This window comes from Canis lupus, chromosome 21, assembly GCF_003254725.2.
Source record: "Canis lupus dingo isolate Sandy chromosome 21, ASM325472v2, whole genome shotgun sequence".
NCBI classification, from domain to species: Eukaryota; Metazoa; Chordata; class Mammalia; order Carnivora; family Canidae; genus Canis; species Canis lupus.
In genome coordinates this window covers 24,387,485-24,401,047 of record NC_064263.1, presented here as the reverse complement: position 1 = coordinate 24,401,047, position 13,563 = coordinate 24,387,485, and the positions used below count along the sequence as shown (strand labels likewise).

At 35.2% G+C, this 13,563-nt stretch overlaps 1 protein-coding gene across 30 annotated transcripts in view; it reads right to left on the bottom strand.

Annotated features, from left to right (window-relative positions):
• C2CD3 (C2 domain containing 3 centriole elongation regulator) overlaps positions 1–13,563 on the bottom strand; it is a 153,061-nt gene that overhangs the window by 94,386 nt on the left and 45,112 nt on the right. For all 30 annotated transcript variants that reach the window (XR_007404620.1, XR_007404624.1, XR_007404625.1 and 27 more), the window contains 5 exons: positions 11,561–11,712; positions 10,721–10,930; positions 9,761–9,873; positions 3,652–3,770; positions 1,365–1,487 (listed from right to left, as the gene is read on the bottom strand). Coding sequence is in view for 19 of the 30 variants with exons in the window: in XM_035703824.2 (XP_035559717.2) it covers positions 1,365–1,487; positions 3,652–3,770; positions 9,761–9,873; positions 10,721–10,930; positions 11,561–11,712 (717 nt within the window). In the remaining 11 variants the exon portion in view is untranslated. The remainder of the gene's footprint in view (positions 1–1,364; positions 1,488–3,651; positions 3,771–9,760; positions 9,874–10,720; positions 10,931–11,560; positions 11,713–13,563) is intronic.

The following is a 13,563-nucleotide window of genomic DNA, read 5'->3' as shown; positions in this document are numbered from 1 at the left end:
TCTATTAATTCCTCCTTTCTGATTTTAATCTTGCAGTCTAGAATGAACTAGGCAAACAAAAAATAAAACTTTGATAGTGAAAGAGTAGCGTGATGTTAATTTTTCATAATGACAATCACATCAGTCTTTAAAACTAAATGGTATTTATTATCAAGAAGATCAGAAATTAGGCAGAGATGGCTTCCAAAAAGAGGCAGCAGATGCAAATCAAGATTAAAAGTATGGAGGTATGAACCAGCACGATACCTTATTGATTCTTTACACAGTTTGACATGGCTATTGGTAGGGAAGCTGCAAGTGATAGGCTAGGGTCTTATACTGGGCCCTGTATTTTATCTTTTGGATAATGGAGAGCCATGGAAATGTCATAGGTATGACTGTGATTATTTTAAAAGCTCATCAGAACAAAGGGGATTTTGTCATAAGAGAAAGTCATATGGAAGCTACACATTCAAATTCTGCCACCTAAGAAATCCTGGAGCTTCCGAATACAAGGAAAGAACTCTCTCTCCAGTGAATTATACATCAGAATTCATTCCACCAGGCCACAAACTCAGTCACTTCTGCCCTCGTTTACTGCCACTTCTCTAGTCCAGACCAACAATTATCTCTTTTCTAGATTAATGTTAAATCTCCCTATTTTTCCTCTTGATCCCTATACTCTATTCTCCACAGTTACCTTTTAAAAATGTAAATCAGGGGCACCTGCGTGGCACACACAGTTGGTTAAACATCTGACTCTTGGTTTCGGCTCAAGTTGTGATCTCAGAGTCATGAGATTGAGCCCCACATTGGAATCCATGCTCAGCGCAGTCTGTTTCTGATTTTCTCTCCCTTTGCCCCTTCCGCTTGTGCTCAATCTCTCTCCCCATAATTAAATTAATTAAAAAAACCAGATGTCACTCTCAATGTTCGTTCTCAGCTCTAAGGATAAAATCTAAACAATTTATGTAGACCTACAAAGCTCTGAACGATATGGCTTCCGCCTGCTTGTCCCATTTTACTTTCTACCATTCTCCCTCTTGGCTCCCTATCCCATGGCAACATTCCTACTTTAGGACCTTTGCATGTGTCATTCCCTTTCTCTGGAATGATCTGCCCTCGACTTTTTACTTGGTGGCCTCTTCCTCTCCTTCAAATCTTACCTAAAATGTCACTTTTTTACAGAGACCTTCTCTGACCACCATCCCCTACTTCCTCCCAGGTATTCACTTTCACATTGTACTGTTTATTTCCTTCACAGCAATTCTGCTCCCCTATTTTCATAGAAGCTGCAAGAGGAGAGACCCTCATTTTCTCGTTCAGTGCCAGCCAGTAACATGTGCTCTCTAAATACTTGACTACTTGAACATCTACCTACGTACCTTAAGGGGGCCCAGGGGAGTCTGACCATGCTCTTGTTGCACTGGAAGCTGGTCACTGAAAGAAAGCAACTCAGACTGAATGACAGTTCGTAAAGACAGTGATGCAGATCCAACAGCTTCTGGCTGAAAGAAGGAGGAAAGAAAGAATTTAGGTTAAATTAAAGACAAGCCACAGGGGATTTTAACTGAAGTGACAATGTAGGACAGTTTAGAAAGGAACCTACATTTTATGAAGTAAATAGCTTAACTATTTGACTGACGCAACTTAAAGTGGGAACCTATGTAGGACAGTTTAGAAAGGAACCTACATTTTATGAAGTAAATAGCTTAACTATTTGACTGACGCAACTTAAAGTGGGAACCTATATTCTGTCATATTTTGGTTCCCATTCCGGGTTCACTACTTCTCTCTGGAAGATTACAGGGGGTTTCATGAGTCACCAAGAGGTTGGAAGAGAACCTTTTTCTATTTTTAAGAGTTAGTTCTTTACAAAAAGTATTCAACTTCACTATTAAAAATAAAAAGTAACATCTAGATGATACAAATTTTTGCCATTAAGCTGGAAAAATTACAAAACTTAATATATCTTATGCTCTTAAGGTTATAAAGAAACAGGCTATCATAAATGTGTGAAGTTGGGAATATAAGTTGGCAACATAGTTCTGGACAGCAAATTTGGCAGTAAATATTAAAAGCTTTAAATATTCACTCTTTATCCCAGTAATTTCACTTGAGAATTTATACTGAAGAAATAACAAATACATAAAAAGCTTATACATAAATATGCCTATTTTTGAAATCAACAATTAGTAATAGCTAGAGGTCTAATAATCAAGAATTATTCAGTTAATTATAGCACATTGCTACAATACAATAATACACAGCCATTAAAACGATGTTTACAAGAAGTCTAAAATAATAACAGTATTTATTATAATGCTTGATAGAAATAGTATTAAGTATATATAGTAAATCTTCAAATATTTATAAAGATAATGTTAAATTTTTTAAAAAGCAGGATAAAAACTATATTCAAAATTATCCTAATACTGCCAAAGATTTAAACATGTATTTTATTTATTTGAAAAAAAAAAATAACAAAAACAAAGGGGAAACATAAATATTAGCAAAGTTATTTCTTGGTGTTGGGATTTAGACAATTTTGCTTTTTCAGAATTATTTTTTCAAGTTCTCTGCAAAAAACACATACAATTCTTTCATTAGAAAGAAGCCATGAAAAAAAAAAAAAAAAAAAAGAAGCCATGAGCTAGATGATTCAATGTAAATATACTGGAATGTTTATAGAGAGGCAGTCTTGAGGTTGTAGAATTGTGTTTTTCCACCTCTTCCTATTTTGGTAAATTTTCCAAAACGAATGGGACGCCTGGGTGGCTCAGCGGTTGAGCACCTGCCTTCAGCCCAGGGTGTGATCCTGGAGTCCCGGGATCAAGTCCCACACCAGCCTCCCTGCATGAACCCTGCTTCTCCCTCTGCCTATGTCTCTGCCTTTCTCTCTCTCTCTGTGTCTCTCATGAATAAATAAATAAAATCTTAAAAAAATTTTTTTTCCAAAAAGAACTTATTTGTATCCTCTGAAAAAAGAAACAAAAACCCCCCACGATACATTCTTCGTGCTCTCCATACCAAAGAGGTGGTCAAAGATTAGGAAGGCTATTACTGAAAGAAGTTAAAAACTGCTCACAAAAAAAAAAAAAAAAAACAACAACAAAAACCTGCTCACAACATAGTTTATTGATTTATGCTGTGCCAATTACAAGTGGATTTTATAAACTTGGAATAAGCTGATCAAAACTGCTATCTACATTATATTATCTTGGACCTCTACATATTTTGCCTGAAAATAGGAAATAGAGTCTCAAATTAAGGCTAATAATTTATATCAATCCAGATAGTCTCCTCTCTGTAGCAGGGAATACAGTGAAGAGGTTAAGATCATAGGGTCTAAAGCCAGAAAACTTGAGATAGAATCCTGCCTCGCTTTATCTTTTATTAGCTTGAGTGATCTAAGTTACTAAACTTCATCAAATCTCAGTTTCTCTGTCCACAAATAAAGAAAATAATGTACTTAATTCACAGACTTGTGATGGTTAAATTTGGTAGTATATTGGTGTAGTACCTTAGCATATCTGGCTTCTGACAAATAGCAAACAGATATTAGAAATAATAATATGCTATGTTTGGAGAAATTCCTAGTACAGGTAGGAATATAATTTTAAGTATATTCTAATTCCCTAGTGTAAATGGTAAGGCAAAGGTCAAAGGTACCTTTTTCTGTGGGGTTTTCTTTGCATAAATTTGGAAAGTGAGATTGGAATTCCACCAGTGTTCTATCATTGGGCCACCAAATTGTACTGGAAACACAAATCGCTGTTGGAATTTCACCACTGTAAGGAGAACCAAACACATAAGAACATGTCAGGCTACCCAACTAGAGTCATCATCAATTCATGCTTTGACACCACCCACCTCCCTTTTGATCTAAAATCTTTTAGAAATTTAGTCAGTGTGGGGCACCTGGGTAGCTCAGTTGGTTAAGTGTCTGAGTTCGGCTCAGATCATAATCTCAGGGTCCTGGTATTGAGGCCCACAGTCGGGTTCCGAGCTTAGTGGGAAGTCTGCTTGCCCATCTCCCTTCTTGTGCGCTCCCTCTCTAATAAGTAAATAAAATCTTAAAAAAAAAAAAAGATGTGAAGAGATAGATCTTCACTGGTGTAAGGTGATAGGATTTGTTTTAAGAAGACAAAAGATAAGCAGTATAACAAAAAAAGAAGGGAGTGGGCCAGAAGTGGGACAAGAGGGATTAAATAAAGGAAGAGAAGAATTGAATAAAAAACTGTAATACTGAAAATGAGTTTATTTTTTGGCTGAAGACTAGGGGACTCCTACTGTCACATTTACATAAGGTATCAGGTACTGATGTTAGTTGGCAGTGTTAAGGCAGGGTAGAGTCTGTGTCTTAGAAGGGAAAGGATTTCTACTGTAATAATAAATGTAAATGGAATAAAGTAGTGTTAGTATTTGAGTTTGTGCTCACTGCTATGGGGCTTTAACACAGTTAAAAAACAGAAAAAGGATTTTGGGATTAGAATAAAAGAATAGGAGGTCAAGCTCCAGTTCTATTACTTACTAGTGACCAACTTTGCCACAATTTCCCACCTGTAAAATGATCTTCCTATTCACTCACTTCTATACCCTTAAAATGGATCTGGAAAACCTTCATAAAAGGCCCAGTTACAGAAGAAATTGCTATTTGTGGTATTCATTCAAACTGACACTTTGGTTTATTGATCAATTTCATTCATCTTTGCCATCTTAATTCTTGACTCTGTATATTTCTCTTGGCACTCATAAACAAGATCTGGGTCTCCTAATCTTGATCTCCACATAGGAGCTGTAAACAAAAGGTCTGGGCCCAGGAAGCCCACACCCATTGGACCAGTTTACCTGATTATTCAACCAGGAGAAGGGAAATAAGCAACACCTACAATCTCATTGGTGTTGGAAGGATTGAGGTAACAGATGAAAAAGCACTTTGAACACTGAAAAATATTTTTTGTACAAATAGAACTCTATTTCATTCAGATTTTTCCTCACCATCTAGGTACATTTTTACACTGTATTACTCTATTTCTCACATAATTCTCGGTTTCTTAAGCTCATGGCTTTTTTTTTTTTTTTATTAAAAGTGAGTCGGGGAGCCCCGGTGGCGCAGTGGTTTAGCGCCACCTGCAGCCCGGGGTGTGATCCTGGAGATCCGGGATCAAGTCCCGCATCGGGCTTCCTGCATGGAGCCTGCTTCTCCCTCTGCCTGTGTCTCTGCCTCTCTCTTCGCTATCTCTGAATGAATAAATAAATAAATAAATCTTAAAAAAAAAAAAAAAAGGTGAGTTAAGGCAATAATGAAATAAACTGTAAATAAATGGCTAAACAATGTCCCAGAGAAGATTTGTTTTTTTTTGTTTTTGTTTTTGTTTAAGAACTGGAAGTGATAATAATAGAGTTGGAAGGTTACTTTGAAAATACCTAGTCTAATCTATGTTATTGTTAAGGGGGGCCCTCAGATGAAAAAGGGGATTTTCCTTAAGCTCATACAATTAGTGTGTGGTATAAACAGAACTAGAACTCTGTCTTCTAATTCCTGGCTTGATGCTTATTCCACACTGCCTGTATGATCTTTTTCAGAAGGACACAGGGAAAACTCAACCACTGTGCCCAACAATGATAATAATTTAAAAGCGATACAGATTAAGAGCACATGAATTGGAATAAAACATGTTCTAGGTTCAGGGGCACCAGGGTGGCTCAGTTGGTTAAGCATCTGACTCTTGATTTCTGTTCAGGTCATGATCTCTGGGTCACAGGATTAAGTCCTGTGCTTAAGATTCCCTCTCTCCCTTTCCCTTTGCCCCTCCCTACCCTCTTTCTCTCTCTCTCTCGCTCTCCTCTCTCATTAGATAAAGAAATAAAATCTTGTATGAAAATCAATGAAAAGGTTAATGTATATAAAACACTTGGTAGAGTTCTTGGCATGTAGTTTAGTGCCCAGTAAATGTGAGCTACTACTATTTACATACTATTTTAGAGTTTAGTGATTTTATATTCATTATCCCATTTGTCCATCAATTCCTTGTGTCCTTGCTTTGCAGGTACTATGTTAACTGCAAATCATGTATATCAGAACTGTGTCCTTGCTGTATCTCAATTTTATAGATGGGGAAACTGAAGCTCAGAAAAGTTTTAAGAAACTCATCAGATATTATATAGGCAGAAGGAGACAGAAGGGAAGTCTAAGAAAAAGATCCAACATTTTTCCGTGCGATGGGAGTTTGATAAGTTTTAAGCATGTGAAAGCTCCTTAAACATACTTTGAGTCAACAGGATCTTGAATGCTCTGAACAAACTTCCAGAGCAGCTTCTGTTGCTGTCAATAATTTAAGCATATACCAGAACGTAAACATATGAAAAACTGTAAATCCCCCTTTAAGGTGATGGGGAAAGTCAAACAATGCATTCTAGTAAACAAAGAATACTTTAGGCATTGTTTTTTAAAAGTATTTTCTAACCAAAAACCACAATTAGATACCACCTCACACTGGTCGGAATGACTAAAATTAACAACACAGGAAAAACAGATGTTGGTGAGGATGTGGAGAAAGGGGAACTCTCCTGCACTGTTAGTGGAAATGCAAACTGGTGCAGCCATTCTGGAAGACAGTAAGGAGGTTCCTCAAAAAGTTAAAAATGGAACCACCCTAAGACCCAGCAATTGCACTATTAAGTATTTAGCCAAAGGATACAACCATAGTGATAAGAAGGGGCACATGCACTCCAATGTTTATAGCAGCAATGTCCACAATAGCCACAGTATAGAAAGAGCCCAGATGTCCATTTACAGATGAATGGATAAAGAAGATGTGATATATATATCACACATCTGTTAACATATATACAATGTTTATAGCAGCAATGTCCACAGTAGCCAAACTATGGAAAGAGCCTAGATGTCCATCACCAGATGAATGGATAAGAAGATGGGGTGTGTGTGTATATGTATGTGTATGTGTGTATATACATATATATATATGTATGTACATATGTACATATATATGTATATGTATATATATACATATATACACACATACACACAATGGACTACTACTCAGCCATCAAAAAAAAAGAACTTTTGCCATTTGCAATGATGTGGATGGAACTAGAGGGTATTATGCAAAGCAAAATAAGTCAAAGAAAGACAAATACATGATTCCACTTATATACGGAATTTAAGAAACAAAACAGAGGAACATAGGGGAAGGGGAGGAAAAATAAAATAAGAACAAAAAGGGATACAAACCATGTGAGACTCTTAACTCTAGGAAATAAACCGAGTGTTGCTGGAGGGTAGGTGGGTAGGGGGATGGGGGAACTGGGTGATGGGCATTAAGGAGGACACTTGATGGAATGAGCACTGGGTGTTTTTTTTTTTTTTTAATTTTATTTATTTATTCATGACAGAGACAGAGCGAGAGAGTGAGGGAGACACATAGGCAGAGGGAGAAGCAGGCTCCATGCAAGGAGCCCAACGTGGGACTCGATCTGGGGACTCCGGGATCATGTCCCGAGCCAAAAAGGCAGACACTCAACCTCTGAGCAGTCCAGGCATCCCAGAGCATTGGGTGTTATATGCAACTAATGAATCACTAAATTCTATCTCTGAAACTAATAATACAGTATATGTTAATTAAATTTAATTTTTTAAAAATGTAGAAAAAAGTAAATAAATATTTTTAATGATTGTATTGGATATACCCACATCAAATAAGAAATGAAGCATATTTGAAATTTTTCTACTGAAGCATTGTTTTTAAAAATAAGAATGAAAACAACCTAAATAGTGATATATTAAGCAATTAGGGGTGTTTAAATTATGGCACACGCATACAAGGGAATACTATATAGTCATAAAGGACTGGGAAGACTGAGTTCTTTAGGTCCTGGTATGAAAAAACTGCTAAGATAACGGTGTTAAAGACAAGGTGCAGAACAGTGCATAAGGTACACTAATACTTGGATAAAAATGGGAGGGCAAAAAAGGATAAACACATTTACTAATATATGCACGAAATACTTTAGGAATAATACAAAATTTACAGCATTGCCTACAAAGATTTTGAACCAAATGAATAGATTATATCTAGTTAAAAAAAACAAATAAAACAAAGCAAAATAAAAATTTAAAAATCCAATGTTACCATGCTGTCTAGGAAAATTACTTGAATGTGTAGGAGAGTTAAGACCATATCTTTTAGTTCTTAAATTACCTCCCAGAGAGGGAATTCAACACTAATGAACCATTCATGGATCAAATTGGATAATCAACGCAAAGATATTTGCAAAATCTGTTAGAAAGTTGTATAACTTTGGATGGCAGGAACATAAATGTTTATTATAATACCTTTTTGCTTTTTTTGTATTAGAAATACTTAAAACAGAAAAAAATACAATACCAAAAGTACATGCAACAAAAGAAAAAAATAATGGACTACAGCAAAATTTAAAACATTTCTGCTATAAACAATAGTATTTAGAAAATGAAAGGCCAGTCTGTTAATGTAAGAAAACATTTGAAAATCATAGCTCTCACAAAGGCCTCATATCCAGAATATATAACCCATAAGGGTCTTTATCCAGAACGTACAAAAAATTCTTACAACCCAGTAATAAAACTTAAAAATGGGCAAAGGATTACAACAGACATTTCACCAAGATATACAAATGGACAATAAGCACAAGAAAACACGCTCAATATCCTTAGTCATTGGGAAATGCAAATCTAAACCACAGTGAGATACTACCTCATAATCCCTAAGATGGCTAAATAAAAAATGATAGATCGTGTGGGTGGGTGAGGATGTGGAGAACTGGAAACTTCCATATATTGCTGCTGAGAATGTAAAATGGTGGAGCAGCTGATGAAAACTAACTGGTAATTCTTCAAAAAGCTAAAACATACTTGCCATATGATCTAGCAATTCTGCTATTAGGTTTATAACCAAGGGAAATGAAAACATATATCCACACAAAAAAGTGCACAAATATTCATAAAAGCATTATCCACAATAGCCAAAAAACAGAAACAACCCAAATGACCATCAGCTGATGAATGGATAACCAAATGTGGTATAGCCATACAATAAAGCATTAGATAGCTATAAAAAGGTACATGGTAGTGAAACATGCCATAACATAGGTCAAATCTGAAAATATGGTAAGTCAAAGAAGCCAGTTACATAAAAATCACATATTGTAGGATTCCATTTATATGAAATGTCCAGAATGAGTAAAATGATAGAAAACAGATCAGGGTTGTTTAGTGTGGGTAAGGGTAGAGATAGGAAAATTAAGAGTGACTGTTAATGAGTAAGGGATTTCTTTTCAGGGGATGGAAATATTCTAAAATTACTTTATGATGGTTGCACAACTCTTTGTATACACTAAAAACTACTAAATTCTTCACTGGGTTCAATAAACACTTCAATAGTTAAATCATGTAGTATGTGAATTATATCTTGATAAAGCTTTTAAAAAAAGGAATAAAAGAAAAATCGCAATAGTTGAGCAAACATGCTATAAGCAACAGTTCTGCATTCTAGTCTCAGGTACGTTACTGACTTGGTACCTTGTTATCAGGATAGTCATAGCACTTCTGGGCCAGTTTCCTCACTTACAAAATAAAAGAATTAGAGTAGATTCATTTCACAATTCTTTCTAACTCTAAGATCCTATGGTACTATAAAAGTCAGATGAGTATTTGGAGATTGAAAAATTCTTCCACAGCCAAAATATTTAAGGAACAGAAAACTTGTCTTTCTCTTACTTCCATCTGTAATTTTACTGGAGGCAAGTCGAATGACCTCGGTGATCAAAGTTGTCTTTCCCAATCCACCTTTAGAAAAGCCCACAGGAAAGTGATATTCCACAAAGAAGGTGCTAAAAATCAAAACCAAAGAAAAGTGATTAAAACATAAACCAAATAACAAACGTATTTACTGTCTGATCCTACATATGTTTTAAGGCCCTATTTTTAGCACCTTAGGTCCTCAAAGGACCTCTCTCCTCTTTGATGCCTTCACCAATCGTGTCAGACAGAGCTTCCTTGTGCTCCCATAGTTCATTCACTCTATTTATCTATTATTGAGACATAATTAATATATAACATTATATTAGTTTCAGGCATATAACAATAATTTGATATTTGTATAGGTTGGAAAATGATCACCACTGTAGGTCTACAAATTTTCCACAGCACTTTTATTTTTTTATTTATTTTTAATTTTTAAAAAAGATTTTATTTATTTATTCATGAGAGAGGTAGAGACAAAGGCAGAGGGAGAAGCAGGTTCCATGCAGGGAGTCTGATGTGAGACTTGATCCTAGGATCCTGGGATCACAACCTGAGCAAAAGGCAGATGCTTATTAACCAATGAGCCATGCAGGTGCCCCTCCACAGCACTTTTTAAAATAAAACATCTATTTTCGCTCCTATAGCCATTTAAATGTATCTCTCTTTGGCTGACTGTAAAGTATGTAAAAACAGAGTCAGGGTCTCAATTTCCTTTATTCTCACACTTACCTAGTATTGTCCTTGAAACCTACTGAGGAAAAAAAAAAAAGAAAGAAAGAAACCTACTGAGGAATTCAATGCATTTTTGTTGAATGATTCATGTGAAAGTACTTTACAAACCATAAAATGTTATACAATTATTTATTATATTACTATTATCATCACACACTTTTCAGAAATGTCAAATTTAGCTTTTCCCTGTTAGAGACGTACCGCCTTTTTGTTGCTGTCAGCTTAGGTGGTCTCCCAGAAAAGCTTTTTTTGTCAGAGGTCATCTGAGGACTATCTGGAGGAACTCCCATTGTTTCAATGATGATTCTGACTGAATGTGTTCTACCCAAAAGGGCCAACCTATCCACACTTAGTGTCATCACTTGGGCATCTTCTGGAGTTTCTGATATCATCTGTTGTTCAACCAAATTTCTGAAAGAAGTTCATACAGACAGTGAAACAGGTAGCCCAAGACCCAACATGAAACGATCTAGTTTGCACAGGCAAGAAGAGGAAAGGGGAAGGGCAGCAAATATCTTAATTCACAAGTTGTCAAGAACTGAGAAATGACTTTAATCAATAGAATTTTGGTCCTAATTCAGAGTGAAAGAAATTTCAAAAAAATGTAAAAACATTCTTGTAATCTAAAGGTTTATCTCCATACAAGTATAGACACTGATGTTACAGAATTAGATTTTCTACAAGAGCTACAGACAGTACACCTCAGTTATCCACTATTTTAATATAACTACTGTCATCACTTTTGTGTATTCCTTTTCATTTGCTTTCTTTATGCATATTTTCTACATAAGTGTAGTACAGCACACATTCAACCTAGAATTCTGCTTTCTCCCTTAACCATTTTATTATATCCATCTTTTCATATTATTACACTTTTAAGAACTTAATACTTAATGAATTATTGTAACTCACTTTACCAATATGATAGTGTTGGGCAAATACAGGTCATTTACTTAGGAGATTTTTTTTTTTTACTTTAGGAGATTTTGTGAAAATAATCTTTGCTTTTGCCTCTAAATAAGCAATCATGGAAAGGCTCACCTATTTTTCTTGCCCGCTGCCCTTTTCTTCAACTTAAGATCATCTGACTCTAGAACCTTAGGAGATTTAGCAAGAACTTTTGACTGGTTCATTTTGTTAGAAGGGACAGTATCATCTTCACTGAAGAAATCACTGATGCTGATATCAGATTTCTATGGGGGGAAGAAACAAAAAGAGAGGCACTAAAAAAAATTATTTTAGGGAGAGTAGTAATGAATATATTTCTCTAAAAGTAATCAATTCTTCTCTGCACATGTATTGTTCTTTTAAAGAGATAATTGATGCCAAGGAGATAACCTCACATTTTTTTTGGTATATAAAAATAAGCTATAAATTCAGTTCAAAGAAAATAAATAAAAACAGACTCTTCTTCCACATTCTCAACAAAAATAACAATCATTACTTATTTACTACCTACTATGCATCTAGTACCAAAGACAGATTCCAAAGCCTGTATTTCTACCACAGTGTAAGGCAAAATGGTACAATGTCACCTAATTATATGGATGCAAAAACCCCATCTTTTTTCACCACTCCATACTACCAGTGATTTATTTTAATCTTGCAAAGATGAACTGTTTATTATGTCACATAATAATAATCTTATTATTATTTATCTTATTATCTTTATCTTATTAAGATTATCTTAATAATAATCTTATTATTAAGATTTTCTTAATGAGGGAACCAGTTGCTAAGCCTCCTGTAATTAAATTTTACTTGGAGAAAAGACAGCTTAATACAATTGACTCATCAGCCCTTTCTTTTTTTTTTTTTTTTTTTTTTTTTTTTTCATCAGCCCTTTCTATCACAAAATGCAAAAGAGAGAAAACAGTGATATACTTATTTGGTTCCAAATTAAAAAAATGAACTTGTTAATATAAATGCAGAAACGAATCCAATGTCATTTTAAGTTTATCACCTCCACTTCCCTTTTCTCAGCATCTCAGGGTGTATACTATATTGACCTGTGACAAGGATAACAAATTAATAGTTAAAGAAGTATGATCAAAATGTCCTTTAAGAAAGAAGTATAACTTTTTTCAAGGTGAAATTGCAAAAGCTTTTTGCTCTTAGGTTTTTCTTTATTAAGTGGCAGCTTTTAAAAATGGTTATAGACAAAGCATTCAAAATCTAAATGGGTCCACAGCCCGAAGGAAATTAGAGTAAATATAAACTAGGTGGTTCAAAAGCTAAGGATTTTAGGAACCAAAAACATGGGCTAATAACACTGAATTTCTAAGCTGTGGATGTTATTCAATATTAAAAGAATCAGGTGTGCCTGGGTGGCTCAGTTGGTTAAAGTGTCTGCCTTCAAGTTAGGTCATGATCTCAGGGTCCTGAGAACAAGTCCCTCAAAGGGCTCCCTGCTTAGCGTGGAGCCTGCTTTTCCCTCTCCCTCTGTTGCTCCCCCTGGCTGTGTTCTCTTATTCCCTATCAAATAAATAAATAAAATCTTAAAAAAGAAAAAAAAAAGGAACATCAAACCCTGGGGAAGGACACAAGTATTCTAACTCCTTGATCTTTTCATTACATCATAGTTTATTGGTTCACTCCTTCCCATCAACAAATCTTTTCTAAAATTATTTTGTTCAAACAGCATGGGGATTACTTAGTGCCATTCATACAGTCATTTATTCACTAAGTCCTCATTGAGTATTCAATATCCATCAGGCTTTGTTGTACTGGCAATACAAAGATAATGCAGACATGTTCTTATTCTTAAGGAATTGTATCATACAACATTGCCTGAATGTCCCAGGATCCTGTGGACATTCAGGCAATAAATTCTGCTTGAGGAAGTCTAGGATGTTTACTTCACAGAGGCGATCACTTGAAATTTTTTTTTTTGATCAGTTGATTTAAAAAAAAATAAACTGAGTTTACTAGATGTCTAAAAGCATTTCAACATTCAAAGGAGAAGGATCAGTCTGAGCAAAAAATACACAGATTAAAAAAGAGCTAGAATGTTTGAGGAGTGATGAGACAATCAGTGTACCTGG